This window comes from Bos javanicus, chromosome 5, assembly GCF_032452875.1.
Source record: "Bos javanicus breed banteng chromosome 5, ARS-OSU_banteng_1.0, whole genome shotgun sequence".
Classification (NCBI taxonomy): Eukaryota; Metazoa; Chordata; class Mammalia; order Artiodactyla; family Bovidae; genus Bos; species Bos javanicus.
The window spans coordinates 110,206,167-110,220,467 of record NC_083872.1 but is presented as its reverse complement, the minus strand read 5'-3'; the positions used below and the strand labels follow the sequence as shown (position 1 = coordinate 110,220,467).

General features: G+C 60.6%; 1 protein-coding gene across 1 annotated transcript; it reads left to right on the top strand.

Moving 5' to 3' along the window:
• Nucleotides 1–1,362: 1,362 nt before the first annotated feature.
• SOX10 (SRY-box transcription factor 10) lies at nucleotides 1,363–12,380 on the top strand. The gene is made up of 4 exons (XM_061418484.1): nucleotides 1,363–1,590; nucleotides 2,104–2,615; nucleotides 7,479–7,747; nucleotides 10,431–12,380. Exons 2-4 carry the CDS (start codon nucleotides 2,179–2,181, stop codon nucleotides 11,132–11,134), a joined length of 1,410 nt encoding a protein of 469 aa, XP_061274468.1. The 5' UTR covers nucleotides 1,363–1,590; nucleotides 2,104–2,178; the 3' UTR covers nucleotides 11,135–12,380.
• Nucleotides 12,381–14,301: the final 1,921 nt, after the last annotated feature.

Sequence of the window (14,301 nt, the reverse complement as noted above, 5' to 3'; positions counted from 1 at the left end):
GGGTTGGCAGCGCCGGGGGTGGCGTCGAGGAAAACTGGGGGGAGATTGTCCAAGGCCGGCGAGCGAGAGAAAGAGAAAACCCTTATCAAACTCCTAATTCACTGGGCTCCGAGGCCCCAGACACACTGGCCCGATTGTCTGGCTGGTTGTGTGTGCGAGCATGTGTGTGTGTGTGTGTTCCAGTGTCCGCTCCCCCCACCCCCAACATGCCTTCGCCTCGTGTGACTACCTCATTGTGTCCCATTACCCACCCCCTCCAACCCCCTTGGCCTTTCCCAAGCACGAGGCCTTGCCTGGACCCCCTTTCCAGCCCCGCTCCAGACGCGACTCCCTTGGGCTGAGCCCGGGGCCTCGCCCAGCCGCTGAGGAGCTCAGAACCGTCCATGGTCATCATTGCGGCCCCAGCTCCGTCTGTCCTCCTCACACACCCGCACCTCTGCCTCAGCACCCACCTTTTGAGAAGAGAGAGGGGCTGTGGTCTTAGAGGCCTGTGAAAGCCTTAGATGATGGGCAGGGCAAAAAAATGAAGGAGTCACCCCGCTGAGGGGAGTGGGGTTGAGTAGAGAAGTGGGCAGAGAGGAAGAAGACTCCTCACCCTTTCTCCGGGTGGAGGAGTGGGGGGTGGCTTGACAACCAGGACTGGGACTCCCCCTACCAGGGTGGAGGGAGTTGGGTCCCAGGAAATAGGGCCCCAGAAGCTTTTCAGACCTACTTGAAGAGGACCCCAGCCCAGTGCGGGCCCAGCCTCCCGCACACTTTAGCCTTTCTCTCTCGAGCCAGCCCAGGCCTTGCGGTGCTGGGTGTCCGGTGAGAGGAGACTGGGGTTGAAGCCGGGGCATCTGCACTGGGCAGGGGGTATCCAGCTGCACCCCGCTTCACCAGGTATGGACCTGTAATCTTCCTCTCCTGCTGTCTGAGAAAGAGGACAGCTGGGTGGGGGGTAGGAGGCGGGGTGAGACAGGCTGGCACGCAATAAGAGGTCTTAAGTGAAGCAACACCGGCCAGTGTCACCCCCCCACTGACAGAACCGTCACCTGCCTTCTCCTCTGCCAGCTGCCCATTCCGACACCTGAGACAGAGGTTGGGGGTCCCAGGTGGGCCCAGTTTTCGCCCAAGGGACACGTTGTGACCCTCCCCACCTACCTCCACTGGCTTTCCCGGCCTGACCACCCCCACTCCTACACCTTCCCAGGATGGGCCTGGGGGCAGCCAGCAGCGCAGGGAGCTGGGGTGGGGGGGCCTGGCAGAGGAGCCCAGAGTGTTGGGGATGAAGGAAAGCGCTGGAGGCTCCACCTTCTGCCCTTCCCTCCCTCCCCTCCCCCTCCCCCTCTCCCCCCTCCTTCCTTCCCCAGCCCTCGGCAGCAGCTCAGCGCTCAGTCAGTCTCAGGCTGTCCGGCCAGGGTGGTTGGTGGTGAGGATTCAGGCTCCGTCCTGACAAGGCCCGTGGCCTGAGGCTCGGGGGCCCCCAGCCCCTCCCAACCAGCCCACCAGCGTCCCCCACCCCCAGCTCCCGAGCTGGACCGCACACCTTGGGACACGGTTTTCCACTTCCTCAGGACGAGCCCTAGACTGGAGGAGAGGTCCGAGGAGGTGAGTGAGTGCGCAGCCCGCTCCTCCCTTCCCGGGGCCCAGGCCTGGGACCCTGCGGTGGGGCGTGGGGGGGCGTGGGGCTGAGAGAAGCTGACACCCGCGTCTGCCCCCAGCCCAGTTCCTCTTCTAGTCCCCCGTCGGGGGGCAGGCGGGAGGGAAGAAGGAAAGGTGAGCGAAAAGGTGGGAAATTCCAGGAGCCAGGATTAGAGCAGAAGAAAGAGTCCGTTTTTCTTCCTTTCCATCAACAAACCTCCACCCAAGAGGAGGTTTAAAAAAAAAACAAAAAAACCCCGAACCCACCCACAGCAAGAGGCGGTTGGAACCAGGTGGGGGGAGACATGGAGGCGGGAGCTAAGAGGCCGACCGGGTCTGGCATGTGCGCGGGCCCCAGGGCTGCGGTGGGTTTAGGGGCAGCCTGCCGGCCCCACCTTGGGACTGTGCCTGAGTCGCGTGCCGGGCCGCCGTCGGGGCTGCGCGCAGGCCGCCCATCGCGCCCTCCTTCCCGTCGTCCAGGTGAGCGTTGGACTCTTCGCCAGGAACCCGGCGGCGGGCCCCGGGGAGGCGGCCGAGGAGGCGGCCGGGGGCGACATGGCAGAGGAGCAGGACCTGTCCGAGGTGGAGCTGAGCCCCGTGGGCTCCGAGGAGCCGCGCTGCCTGTCCCCGGGGAGCGCGCCCTCGCTGGGGCCCGACGGCGGCGGCGGCGGCGGCGGCGGCTCGGGCCTGCGAGCCAGCCCGGGGCCCGGCGAGCTGGGCAAGGTCAAGAAGGAACAGCAGGACGGCGAGGCAGACGATGATAAGTTCCCCGTGTGCATCCGCGAGGCCGTCAGCCAGGTGCTCAGCGGCTACGACTGGACTCTGGTGCCCATGCCGGTGCGCGTCAACGGCGCCAGCAAGAGCAAGCCGCACGTCAAGCGGCCCATGAACGCCTTCATGGTGTGGGCGCAGGCGGCGCGCAGGAAGCTGGCCGACCAGTACCCGCACCTGCACAACGCCGAGCTCAGCAAGACGCTGGGCAAGCTCTGGAGGTGAGCGCCCCCGACCCGCCTTCGGAGAGCTCCCGCAGGGCCCTCTACCCGGGCCCTCTACCTGCGGGTGGAATGGGGCGAGGCGCTCACGGCCTGGGCCCTTCTCCTGGGGCAGCCGCCTCCTCGATGGGACTGGACGGCCAGCTGAGGGCATCGGGCCCACCCTTCCCCCGTACCCCTTTGGGGTTGCGCTCGCGCCGGTCTCCAGCGGCCTAGGCCCCGCTCCCCAGCCCGGGCAGTGGGCTGGAAGGCGCCCCCTCGCGGTTGGAATTCTGCCGGTGACAGGAGCTGGGGCCTGGGCTTCTGGGCGGGGTGGGCGAGAGTGAAGGTGGAAGGGAGGGAAGGCTGGTGGAGGTATCCACACCATAGTCGTCCACTAACCCCATTTCCGCAGGTGCCACTCAAGGGTGCCGCTGCCCCAGGGTCAAGGGGGATGCGAGGGAAACGTCTGTGAAAGAACTGAAGGCCTGGCTGGAGAGGCAGGGAAACTGAGGCAGCCAGGTGGAGAACTGCAAGGCTGAGATGGGGGCAGACAAGGAATTCAGGTCCGGGTCTTTGAAAGGGTGAGGGATGGAGGCCAAGCCGACCGCTGCAGGTCCCTGTCCTACCCCAGCCTCCTCCTCTGCACCCTTCTGAGCACCCCTCCTTCAGACCCAGGGCTTCTTCATCCCCCCCAGGGAAGGGGACGCGTGGAGAGGAGACTCCCCCTCCCACCGGGTCCCAGAGCTGCCAGGCTGGTCCCTTCCCCTCCCTCCCTCTCCCAGTCCAGGCGCCATCTTCCTTTCCAGGGCCCCACCCAGGATTGAGTAACCTCCTACCCCTCCAGCCCTGGAGCTGAGAGCCCTGGCCAGGAGGAAAGGCTGGCCCCTTTCCTACCCAGGGTCCCTCAGAGTCCCATGTTCTCTGGAAGCAGCTCAAACTTTGGGGGAAAAACATGCCCCTGAGAAGGAAGTCGGCCTCACCTCTGGTCTGGGGTTTAGGCTGCTCCCTTTTGAATGTGTTGTTGACCAGGGCAACGGCACCCCCCACCCCCCAAGAAGTCCTGGGCAGCTCAGAAAGAGAACAGGGGCTCCAGAAGGTGAGAGTCTGCAGAGGTTACCTGATTCCCCACTAGATTGTCCATGAGATAGGCCCAGGAAGGCAGAGGGACCGCCCAGGCCATGTAACAGCTGGTGGCGGAGCCAGGGCCAGAACCAGGTCTCCTGACGCTTCGGCCAGTAGTCTTCCCACACACTATCCTTGGTGACAGAAGTGGGTCACCCCTCCCCTCTAAGACACGATCAGGAGGTTGTGGGATGAGGGCAGAGGAGAGCAGGAACGAGGAGCATCCAAGCTGCAGAAAGTGTCAGGGGAGCCTGCCACCCCTCCCCTTGCCAGCCCCAACACAGTGGAGCTTGGCCTAGAAGGCCAAAGGCTTAAGGTGGTGGAAGGGGCAGGAAAGCCCCCAAGAGACCGAGAGGAATTCGCACCCAGTCCCCTGGGCCTGCTAAAGGCCTGGTGCTTCTTCCCCTCCCCCCTCAGCACTCAGCTCACCCCAGCAGGCCCTGGGCTCAGTGGTCAAACTGCTGCATGGACTCAGAGGGGCTAGCCTTGCCCAGGATCAGAGGTTGAAGCCAGCTCCTCTGCCCAAGGTCCATCCACATCGTGGCAGGGTTTAGCCCAAGCCAGGACCCTTGGTGCCATGGGACAGAGACGAGCTAGTGAGAGACAGAGAACCAGGAGGGAGGCAGACAGGCAGACGGAACAGGCTTTAGGGACCATGAGCAGACCACAGTGTAAGCCCAGTAAGAGCATCAAAGCGAGGATGGACCCCCCCCCCCGACCTTTCCCCCACGCTGTTGCCAAGGATTTAAGGTTGGAGCCTCTGTTGTCCCTGTCTGTCCCTGTTCCCCCAGCCCAGAACCCCACGTTGGGCTCCCTCAAAGGGACTTGTTCCTGACCACCCCTCACCTCAGGCTGTGTGCACAGGGGCCCGAGGTGATCCCCAGGGGCCAACCTGAAGGGGGGGGCACAACCAGGAAAGCAGGCACTGCTTACTCAGGACCCAACCCAGCAGTGGGAGGGTGACCAGACAGTGACAAGGATCAAAGGCTGTGCCAACAGGGAGTGGGCTACATGGATCCTGGGTGGGGACCCTGGAGACCTCTGGACTGGGTTAAGCTAGCCCACCTCTCCAGGGGCTTCTCCTGAAATCTGTGCGCCCCGCCCCTCCACTGTCTCATGAATCTCAGGCTATCAAGAAGGGGGATGGCTAGCTGGGCAGAACTGGCGATCAGAGGCCCTATACCTGAAAAGAGAAAGACATGCAGATTGTGTGGGACACTGGAAGGGGGTCAGTCAGACACACCAGCGTCCAGGCCCTGGCTCGCAAGTGGCTAGGGGAGTGTGCCAACTGCTAACCTTCAACTGCTGACCTTCAGTGCCTGGCCAGGAAAGGCCTGTTAGATGTTGATCTCATGGTGCTGGGGGGGTGGTGTATTGATTGACCTGCCTGGGGAGAATAATTAGAGCCAAGAGACAGGAAAGGTGGGGTCACAGGCTGGAACCTCCCCAGACCCTTAGGTGAGCCCCCACGGGAGCAGGTGGAATGGAGCCAGTGTGCCCTACTGTGGAAGCCCCCCCCCCAAATGGGGATTCCAGTTTGGGTGGGGAGCCAGCCCACCCCTTGCCCCTCCCTGTTCCAGACCTTGGAGACCCAGAGGTGAAGACCAAACAAGGTTTATAGTTAGAGCTGTGGTGACCGAGGGCTAGCGCTGGAGTCAAGATGAAATTTGGGATTGGGTTTCTGTGGTGGGAGAGGACGGGTTTGGGGTCAGGAAAGAGCCTGAACAGAGCTGAAGCTGAAGGTCTGGGTGCGGCTAGGGTTGGGTTTGGGGGTGAGGTTGGCGTTGGGCTTAAGTTAGGACTGGGGTTGGGGCTGGCAGACCCCACCCCCACCCCCCAGGTAGGTTTCTCTCCAAGTTAGGGTGCTGCTGGGAACTAGCGCTGGGAGGTGCCGACGGGTACAAGTTGGAGTCTTCCCTCTCGTCTAGCCTGTGCCCCGGCTCGCACTCCGTGCCCCCTGCCATTTTCTTTCGGATTCACATCCGCTTGCCAGTGGGCAGAGGGCACAGGGAAGGTTTGGGGTGGGAGAGGGAGTGCAGGGTCCCCTGCCATCCTAGGAGCCTCTGTGCCAGGGCCATGGCTGGTTGAGGCACCCCCACGTGCCACCTCCCCTCCTCACCAGGCACCCACCTTTGGGCCTGCCCCACCTATGCTGGGCTGGCTAGGGGCGGGAGAGAGGGCGCAGCTTGGGTAAGAAGGGCTGCATCCCACTCCCAGCCCCTGGTGGTCTGGGGTCCCCATCCCATCACTCAGCTAGAGGGGCCCTTGGAGAGAGCTGGGCTGGGCTGGGCTGGGCTGTGGCCCGGGGGGAGGGCAGCCGAGCAGGCTAAGCTGGAGAGGAATGCCGCTGCCCGCTAGGAGGTGCCTGGTATGACCACCCCCTCCCATCCTGGGCAGGGAGGGCCCCGCCTTCTCCTGACTGGGTGAAGAGGGCGCCCACGGGAGAGGGGGGTGTAGGGGGCAGCTGGAGAGAGAGGCCCTTTGGGCTAAAGGACAGAGCTGCTTCTGGAGAGGCCCTTATGTCTGGGGATCTGGGAATCTGTTTCTTCCCCCTGAGGCCCTCTTCGAGGCATCCTTCCTGCCTTCCTCACCAGGGGCAGCCCAGCCCTGAACTTCCCTGCGGCCCCAGCCCTGGCTGGAGTCGGGTGGGTGGGCGTATGGTCTGCAGGGGCTGCGTTCCACTGGCTGGGCTCAGACTGGAAGAGGGTCTGAAAGCCCCCATCTAGGGTCTCGGAAGACAGGAGCTTCCTTTACCTTCTTTCACTCCCTCAACAAGGAGATACGATCTCCCCTTGAGGTGGGGGTCCGTACGTAGTGAGGGGCACACGCATCCTGCCCCCCCTCAGCCCCACCATGCTGGAATTCACAAAAATGACTCCAGAGTTGAAGGGTTCCACCGCAGGTCCTCTTGCCCAACACCTCACAGGCAGCGTTAGAATTGTACCTGTTTCTCGAGGTGCTGCCCCCCACCTCCCCCAATCCCCAGGTCCCATGCACAGGGCTTCACAGCCATTATCCTGGCCACTCCCACACCTGGAAGTAGGTATTATCCTCGTTCTATAGGTGAAGAAACTAAAGCTCAGAGAAGTGACTTGCCCACGGTCACACAGCTAGGAAGTAACAGACACTGGGCTCTTCCCCCTCACCTTGCCGCTTCTGTTTGCCCATCTTCAGTCCCAGGGAGCTCACCCGCTAACGAGGCATCCAGCTCCACTTGCAGACAGCTTTGAAGAAAGAGTTTTTGGTGGCTCAGACAGTAAAGTGTCTGCCTACAATGCGGGAGACCCAGGTTCAATCCCTGGTTCAATCCCTGGGTCGGGAAGATCTCCTGGAGAAGGCAATGGCAACCCACTCCAGTACTCTTGCCTGGAAAATCCCGTGGACGGAGGAACCTCGTAGGCTACAGCCCATGGGGTCTCAAAGAGTCGGACACGACTGAGCGACTTCACTTTCACTTTTCAAACTGAAGGAAGCTCTATTGTAAGCTCTATTCTAACCCCATCCTCAGGGACTGCCCGGAGCGGCAGGCTGGTTCTTCTCTCACACCCCAGCCCCTGAGAGGTTTGGGGGCAGAGATGGCTGCCCTCGGAGGCTGTGGTGCTTTAAGCTCACATCCTCCAGTCCCTAGACCAGGCAGCACAACTCCCACCCGGGACCCTGCCCGCCAGGCTCCCCCAGCCCCGAGGCCTCGTTTCTTCCAGGGCAGGCGCTCACAGTGGCCCCTCTGCTGTCTCCCTCACCCCAACCACCCCACCCCAGGCTGCTGAACGAGAGCGACAAGCGCCCCTTCATTGAGGAGGCCGAGCGGCTGCGGATGCAGCACAAGAAGGACCACCCAGATTACAAGTACCAGCCGCGGAGACGGAAGAACGGGAAGGCGGCCCAGGGAGAGTCGGAGTGCCCAGGCGGGGAGGCTGAGCAGGGCGGCGCGGCCGCCATTCAGGCCCACTACAAGAGCGCCCACCTGGACCACCGGCACCCAGGCGAGGGCTCCCCGATGTCAGACGGAAACCCTGAGCACCCCTCAGGTGAGCCTGGGGCTGGGAGCTCGGGTGGGAGGAGGCTGTGGGCAGCGGGGAGAGGCAAAGGGTGGGAGGACCTGAGACCCGAGGCTAAGGGAAGGGCTGGCCGGGCTGAGTCGTGGCCCAGCTGGGCTGCAGGGGCCCAGTGGCAGTTCAGAGGGGGTTCAGGGGTCAGGGGAGGCGGCTGGGCAAGAGGGCTGTGGCCAGGACTGCTTGGAGGGGCACTGGTTCGGGGTGAAGAGACCCGTGAAGGAGGCCAGTGGGTCAGTTACACCAGAGAAAGGTGGGACAGGACGATTCTGAGAAACAGGAGGGCAGACGGAGGACAGCGCCTTGCCTCTCCCCCAGTCTGACGGGGGAGACACGGCATGTGACATTGAGCACATGGCCTGGAGGAGCCAGACGCAGGGCATCCTGTTTTGTTCTTATTGGTGATGAGCGCTGCTGCTGCTGCTAAGTCACTTCAGTTGTGTCCGACTCTGTGTGACCCCATAGACGTCAGCCCACCTGGCTCCCCAGTCCCTGGGATTCTCCAGGCAAGAACACTGGAGTGGGCTGCCATTTCCTTCTCCAATGCATGAAAGTGAAAAAGTGAAAGTGAAGTCGCTCAGTCGTGTCCGACTCTTAGCAACCCCGTGGACTGCAGCCCACCAGGCTCCTCCATCCATGGGATTTTCCAGGCAAGAGTACTGGAGTGGGGTGCCATTGCCTTCTCCGGGTGATGAGTGCAGCTACCGTTAATTGAGCACTTACCGTGTGCCGGGCTCTGGGCTACTTGCTTGGTGTGCGTTAGTGCATTCAATCTGTCTCAACTGTGATGCGGCAGCCGCACTGCCTGCACTCAGACCTCAGCTGTGTGGCAGATCACCCTCATGCTACAGAGCAGACTCTACAGAAAACTGAGGGTAACTTGCCACGTAGCTGAGGGCTCCAGGGCCTCCGCTGGCGCCATAGCTACATCCCTTGTGCTTTAGCGTACAGGACACCGTGCCTGGGGCCAGGCACATGGCCCGTGTCAGTGAGCAGAGCTCTGCCTTCAGAAGACACACTCCAAGTCCTTAGTGCCAGACCTGGAAGCAGACACCAGGCGTCCAAACGAGACGCCACGGTCCCTGGAGCCTCCTGTCGCCTCCCATGGTCCCTGGTCCCTCAGGAGCCCACATTCTATAGAGGGATGAGCAGTGATGAAAACATGTGAATTAAGTACAGGAAGAATCAAGGGCATGACCTCTGGGGAGGAGTCACCCCCCTGTCCCCCCAGTCAGTCTCCAAAAATATCCAGCTGCCCACCAGACTCTGGTCAAGGAAAGCTTCCAGAAGGAGGCCATGTCCTCAACTGCTTGATATCATCTCTATTTTACTGATAAGGAAACTGATGAGGGAAGATAGGGGGTCTGCCCAGGGTCACACAGTGACAGAGCGAGAATTACTCAAAGTCCAGACGCCTTGGCCAGCATAGGACTCAGCACTGCCTCTGGTCTGATGGAGGCGGCACAGGCCTGCCCTCAAGGAGCACCTGGCTTGCTAGACCATGAACACGTTCTCTGTCCGACGGGATCCCCCGTCCAGCCATCCCTCCCTCACACTGCTTCGGAGACTCGGGGGTATACACACACAAGACCCTGGACAGTGCACAGAACCAGCTCACTCTATTACTGTGGGCCTGGCTTTCTCTTCCCCATAAACAGCCCCGCTACTCCTCCTCCCCAAGCCCTTCCCCACGTCCCCAGGGCAGGGCGAGCGCTTCCTCCGCTGGTCTCCTGAGCCCTTCACCCATCCCTCACCACAGCACCTGTGATACTGCCCCCAGTCCTGGGTGGATCCCTGGACCCCCCACCCCAAGACCAGGAGCTTGTGCAGACAGGAACCATGTGACTTGTTTGTATTCCCCTATGCCTGGCAACCGTGTCTGGCACTTAGTGGTGCCCCCTAAGTGTTTGCTGAATGGACCTGGGAAAGGGCAAACGGGCAGACGAAGGAACGGGGTAGCACAGGTCACTCGTGTCTGTACTTTCCTGGAAGGGCAGGGAGAAGGCAACTGGAGGAGAGTGGGCCGCGCCGTGCGTGATGGGAGCTGAGAGCGTGGTCGGGGGCGCCGGGTGGGAGGGAAGGTTTCCTTGAATAAAGGGCACTTGAGGTGGCCTTGGGCGGAGGGATGGGGTGGGAGGTGACACATCGCCATTCGGGGCCCGGGGTGGCGGAGGTGTTCAGATGAGCCAGCCAAAGTGATAAGGGCTTGAGAGGTGAGCAAGGCGGGCAACCAGCAGAGGCCGAGTGTGCTTAAGAGAGAGCGGGCAAGCCGGGGCCTATGGGCCAGACCCCATCGGGCTGCACAGCTAAGGAGCGCAGGAGGGCAGCCGACTTCAGCTGGTATGAGGAAGAACCTTCCAATGGGGACAATGGAAACTCTGGGAGGGGGCGGGGGTGAGAGAGGGGAGTCCTATCCTGGTAGGAGAAAAGACTCATTCCTAGGACTGAGGAATTTTGTAAATGACTGGACATCAACCCAAGATCATTACATAGCCAAACACCACCGCAGGCCTCCCCGAACACATTAAAACATACAAGGCCATGCCGTGATGGATCCTCAGCCTCCCAGAGGCATTGCATCTGAAAAGTGAACCATCAGCCGCTGACCTCGGTTCCTGCTTCCTCTCTCTCTCTCTCTGTGTCTCCCTTCGCCCTCTAGGCCAGAGCCATGGCCCACCCACCCCTCCGACCACCCCAAAGACAGAGCTGCAGTCGGGCAAGGCAGACCCCAAACGGGATGGGCGCTCCCTGGGGGAGGGCGGGAAGCCTCACATCGACTTCGGCAACGTGGACATCGGCGAGATCAGCCATGAGGTAATGTCCAACATGGAGACCTTCGACGTGGCCGAGTTGGACCAGTACCTGCCGCCCAACGGGCACCCGGGCCACGTGGGCGGCTACTCGGCAGCCGGCTACGGGCTGGGCAGCGCCCTGGCTGTGGCCAGCGGACACTCTGCCTGGATCTCCAAGCCTCCAGGCGTGGCTCTGCCCACGGTCTCGCCGCCTGGCGTGGACGCCAAAGCCCAGGTGAAGACGGAGACGGCGGGGCCCCAGGGGCCCCCGCACTACACCGACCAGCCGTCCACCTCGCAGATCGCCTACACCTCCCTCAGTCTGCCCCACTACGGCTCCGCCTTCCCCTCCATCTCCCGCCCCCAGTTTGACTACTCTGACCATCAGCCCTCAGGACCCTATTACGGCCACTCGGGCCAGACCTCCGGCCTCTACTCGGCCTTCTCCTACATGGGGCCCTCGCAGCGGCCCCTCTACACGGCCATCTCTGACCCCAGCCCCTCAGGGCCCCAGTCCCATAGCCCCACACACTGGGAGCAGCCGGTATATACGACGCTGTCCCGGCCATAGAGGGGGGCCCCCCACCCCCGTCACCACCCATCTTGCCCTGCCCCTTCCCCCAGCCCTCGCGCCCTGTTCCTCGCCCATCTCAGGCCCGGTGGCGGCAGAGGAGGAGGCTGCAGAGGCTGACAGCTGAGGGGAAGGCCTTCTGTCTGGCTCACTGCCTTTGATGACCCCACCCCGTCCTACCCAGGCTCCGGCCCAGGCACAGCCCTGGGCTACTCGGCTGGGCAGAGGAGAAGGAGGTAGCTTGTTGCCCCTAAACCGAAAAATGAGGGGCTGTACCTTCCCCCCCAGGAATGACCCTCGATCCCAGGATCTGAGCAGGCCCCGCCTACCCTCCTCTGGGAGGGTGAAGCACCCAGGGTCGGTGGGATGGGAATCGGAGGCCTGGCCACCCCTGTGCCTGTGTTTCCTCTTCCGCGAGGAATAGGGGGTCTGACCTAACCTGTGCACCCAGGCCACGTGTCTTAAGAGCGCGGCAACCAGAAACCTGCGTCAGGGACTACTGGGGCTCCATCTGCCCCTGGGTGCGGGGCGCTGAGGACAGCTTTGAACCTCCTCAAGGGAGTGAGGGTGGGATGGGAGCTCAGAGGGAGGTCTCCTCAACCCTTCAGTGCCCCCTGCCCTCCTGAACACAGGAAGGAATTGGCACAGAGGTCCTCAGATCCATTTCGGTGCCAATAACCTCGTTCTTTGTCTAATGGAGCAAAAGGGCCCAGGTCCCACTCCAGGACAACCTCCCTACTTTGAGGCACACCCAGGACGTGAGGAGGCCGGGACCCCAGGAAAGGATTCGGAGACAATTCACAGAGCCTTCCTCCCGGCTCCCACCAGCCCCTGCCCCCCAACCTCCCCAGGCTCTGTGGTCCTTGCGCTCTCAGCCCCAGCTCCTTGGGCTTCCCAGGGAGTTAGAGCTGCTCAGGCCCAAACCCTCGGCTCCAGGGGGGACCCAGGGCCCAGCACCCTGGTTGCTGGCAGCAGGCTGAAGACACTAAACTCCTGACATGTACATGCTGCCCTGGCCTTTCGCCCTTTGCCTCCCAGTGGTATTTGAATAAAGTATGTAGCTCTCTTCTGCCCCCATTTTCCTATTCTGCAGCCCTCCGCCCCCAAGTCCACATGTAACTCATTACTGCCCCCCTCTTATTTATCTCAGTAGCTCCCTCTGCCCCCCCTCCCCTCTGCTAGGTACTCCAGCCCCTATTAACTCTGCATTAAGCATTCCACATAATAAAATTAAAGGTTCCGGTTACCTGCTTGGTGGGCCTGACCTGGTCTCTTATCCCTGCACCTCTGCTTCCTCAAATGCTTTCTGGAAGTAGCTAGAGGGTAGAATGCAAAGGACAGATAATCCACGGTCCCCTCTCTCACCCAGTGCAGTAGCTCAGGACAGCTGGCATCACAGTGGGGTCAGCGGGTGCTCAGAACTGAGGCCTCAGGCCGGAGCTGTGCCCCCAGCCCAGCTGTGTCCACACTGCAGGTGGGCCACTTGCTGACTCAGGTGGGACTCCGCCTGAGTGCCTTCCAAGCAGCCCATTCTCGCCCAGCAGAGAAGGGGCCTTGCAAAGACTTCAAGGAGCAAGTATGTGAAAGGTAGATCAGGTCTGTCTTGCTGTCTGCAGTCAGTAGGCCTGGTCCTTTAGGACGGGTGAGTGGGCCTTCTCTCTTGCCACCTCCCCCAGCAACACACACACAACACAGGTCCACACCAGGATCTAGCAGCTGCCCATGTCGAAGTATAAACTAGGATGGCAGACATAGCCACCTAATCCTTTGGGGCTTCCTCCCCAAAAGCTCTTTGCTCAGCAGAATTCCAACCTGCACTCTGGGACCTGGGGCTCCTCCACCTCAGGGACAGGGGAAACTTCTTCTCCACGCTCCATCGATGGACAGCTCTGATGGCTGAAGTCTCCCTTTCCACCCAGTTCATAGTGACATTAATAGCTCCCATGTACTGAGTGCTCCCTGGGTGAGTGCTTTACATCCTTCTGGCCAATGAGGGAGTGAGTCCAATTGTTATCCCCATTTCCCAGATGGAGACTTGACGCTTTGAGAGGTGGGTGCTAAGAAGTGCTGGTACAGAATCTGAAACCAGCCAACTCCAAACCTTGCACCCTTAACCATCGTCTCTTCCACCTGCCCGATTTCCAATTGTAATCTGAGGCTGTGCTTCCGTCATGGCTCCAGACCGGCATCCCTAGATCCAGTATCCATTTCTTCTATCTGTGGGCCCCAGCCCCTCACCTCCTAGTCAGGACCTCGGGTAGGGGAGGGGGCACCAAGAACTAGCCCAGTCCTCCAGGGTGGCCAGACTGCCACCCGGAAGCTGTGTCATGCAAGCTCCTCAGGCCACTTCGCCAAAACTGCTGGCTCCCATGAAGCGTAGCGGTAACTACAAATCCTTCCTCTTGTAGATTAAAACCTGCAGCCAAGTTGGGCCACCCTGAACTACATACAAGCGGTTTTCTGCTGCTTGGCTGATGTCGTTGTGTTGTAGATAAATGCAGGATTTTTTTACTGGTCTTGAACAGATTTCATCTTTTTGCACTTGACCACTTCCCCACCTATATTAGATCCTTTGGAATTCTGAATCCAATCTATAGCTCTCCTGAGCTTCATGTTTGAAACTTGAATATCCTCATTCAGGTTACTAATGAAAAAAGATTGGAATGAGAGAGACAGACCCTGTGTCCACCACCAAAAACCTCTCCATCCATTCTATCGTCTATACTCGTAAAGCTGTCAATTCTGAACCTAATTGTCACCTTGCAGTACCTGCTTCTCCATCACAGCCACACAGACTGCCTAATGCCTTGTTCAAATCAAGGTTCCCTGTATCTGTGGCATTCCTCCAACCTACCAGGCCGGTAACCATTGGAAAAAAGAAAATTCGGTTCACTTGGTGATATTCTTAGAAACCCTATGCAAGCTTCAGAGTCTTATTATCCAAGTGCTCTCAAATATGCAATAGCCTATTCTAGAATTTCGTCAGGGGGTCAATCAGTTCTGCACTCCTACTTCTTACAACCTCCCTTTTCCTCTATTGAGAAGCAGGACATCAGTCCATTTCTAGCCTGTCCAGTGTTTCCTATGTGCTCCGTGGTCACTGGGATTGTGGTCGTGGAGCGGGCAGGGCAGGTGGGACGGGCTACATCAAGATGAAATCACCACCT

Bases quoted from the DNA above. Each gene is read 5' to 3' on its own strand.
- SOX10 (XM_061418484.1), top strand. From the start codon at position 2,179: ATGGCAGAGGAGCAGGACCTGTCCGAGGTGGAGCTGAGCCCCGTGGGC. The intron at 2,616-7,478 runs GTGAGCGCCCCC...ACCCCACCCCAG, and splicing joins ACGCTGGGCAAGCTCTGGAG to GCTGCTGAACGAGAGCGACA. The intron at 7,748-10,430 runs GTGAGCCTGGGG...TTCGCCCTCTAG, and splicing joins AAACCCTGAGCACCCCTCAG to GCCAGAGCCATGGCCCACCC.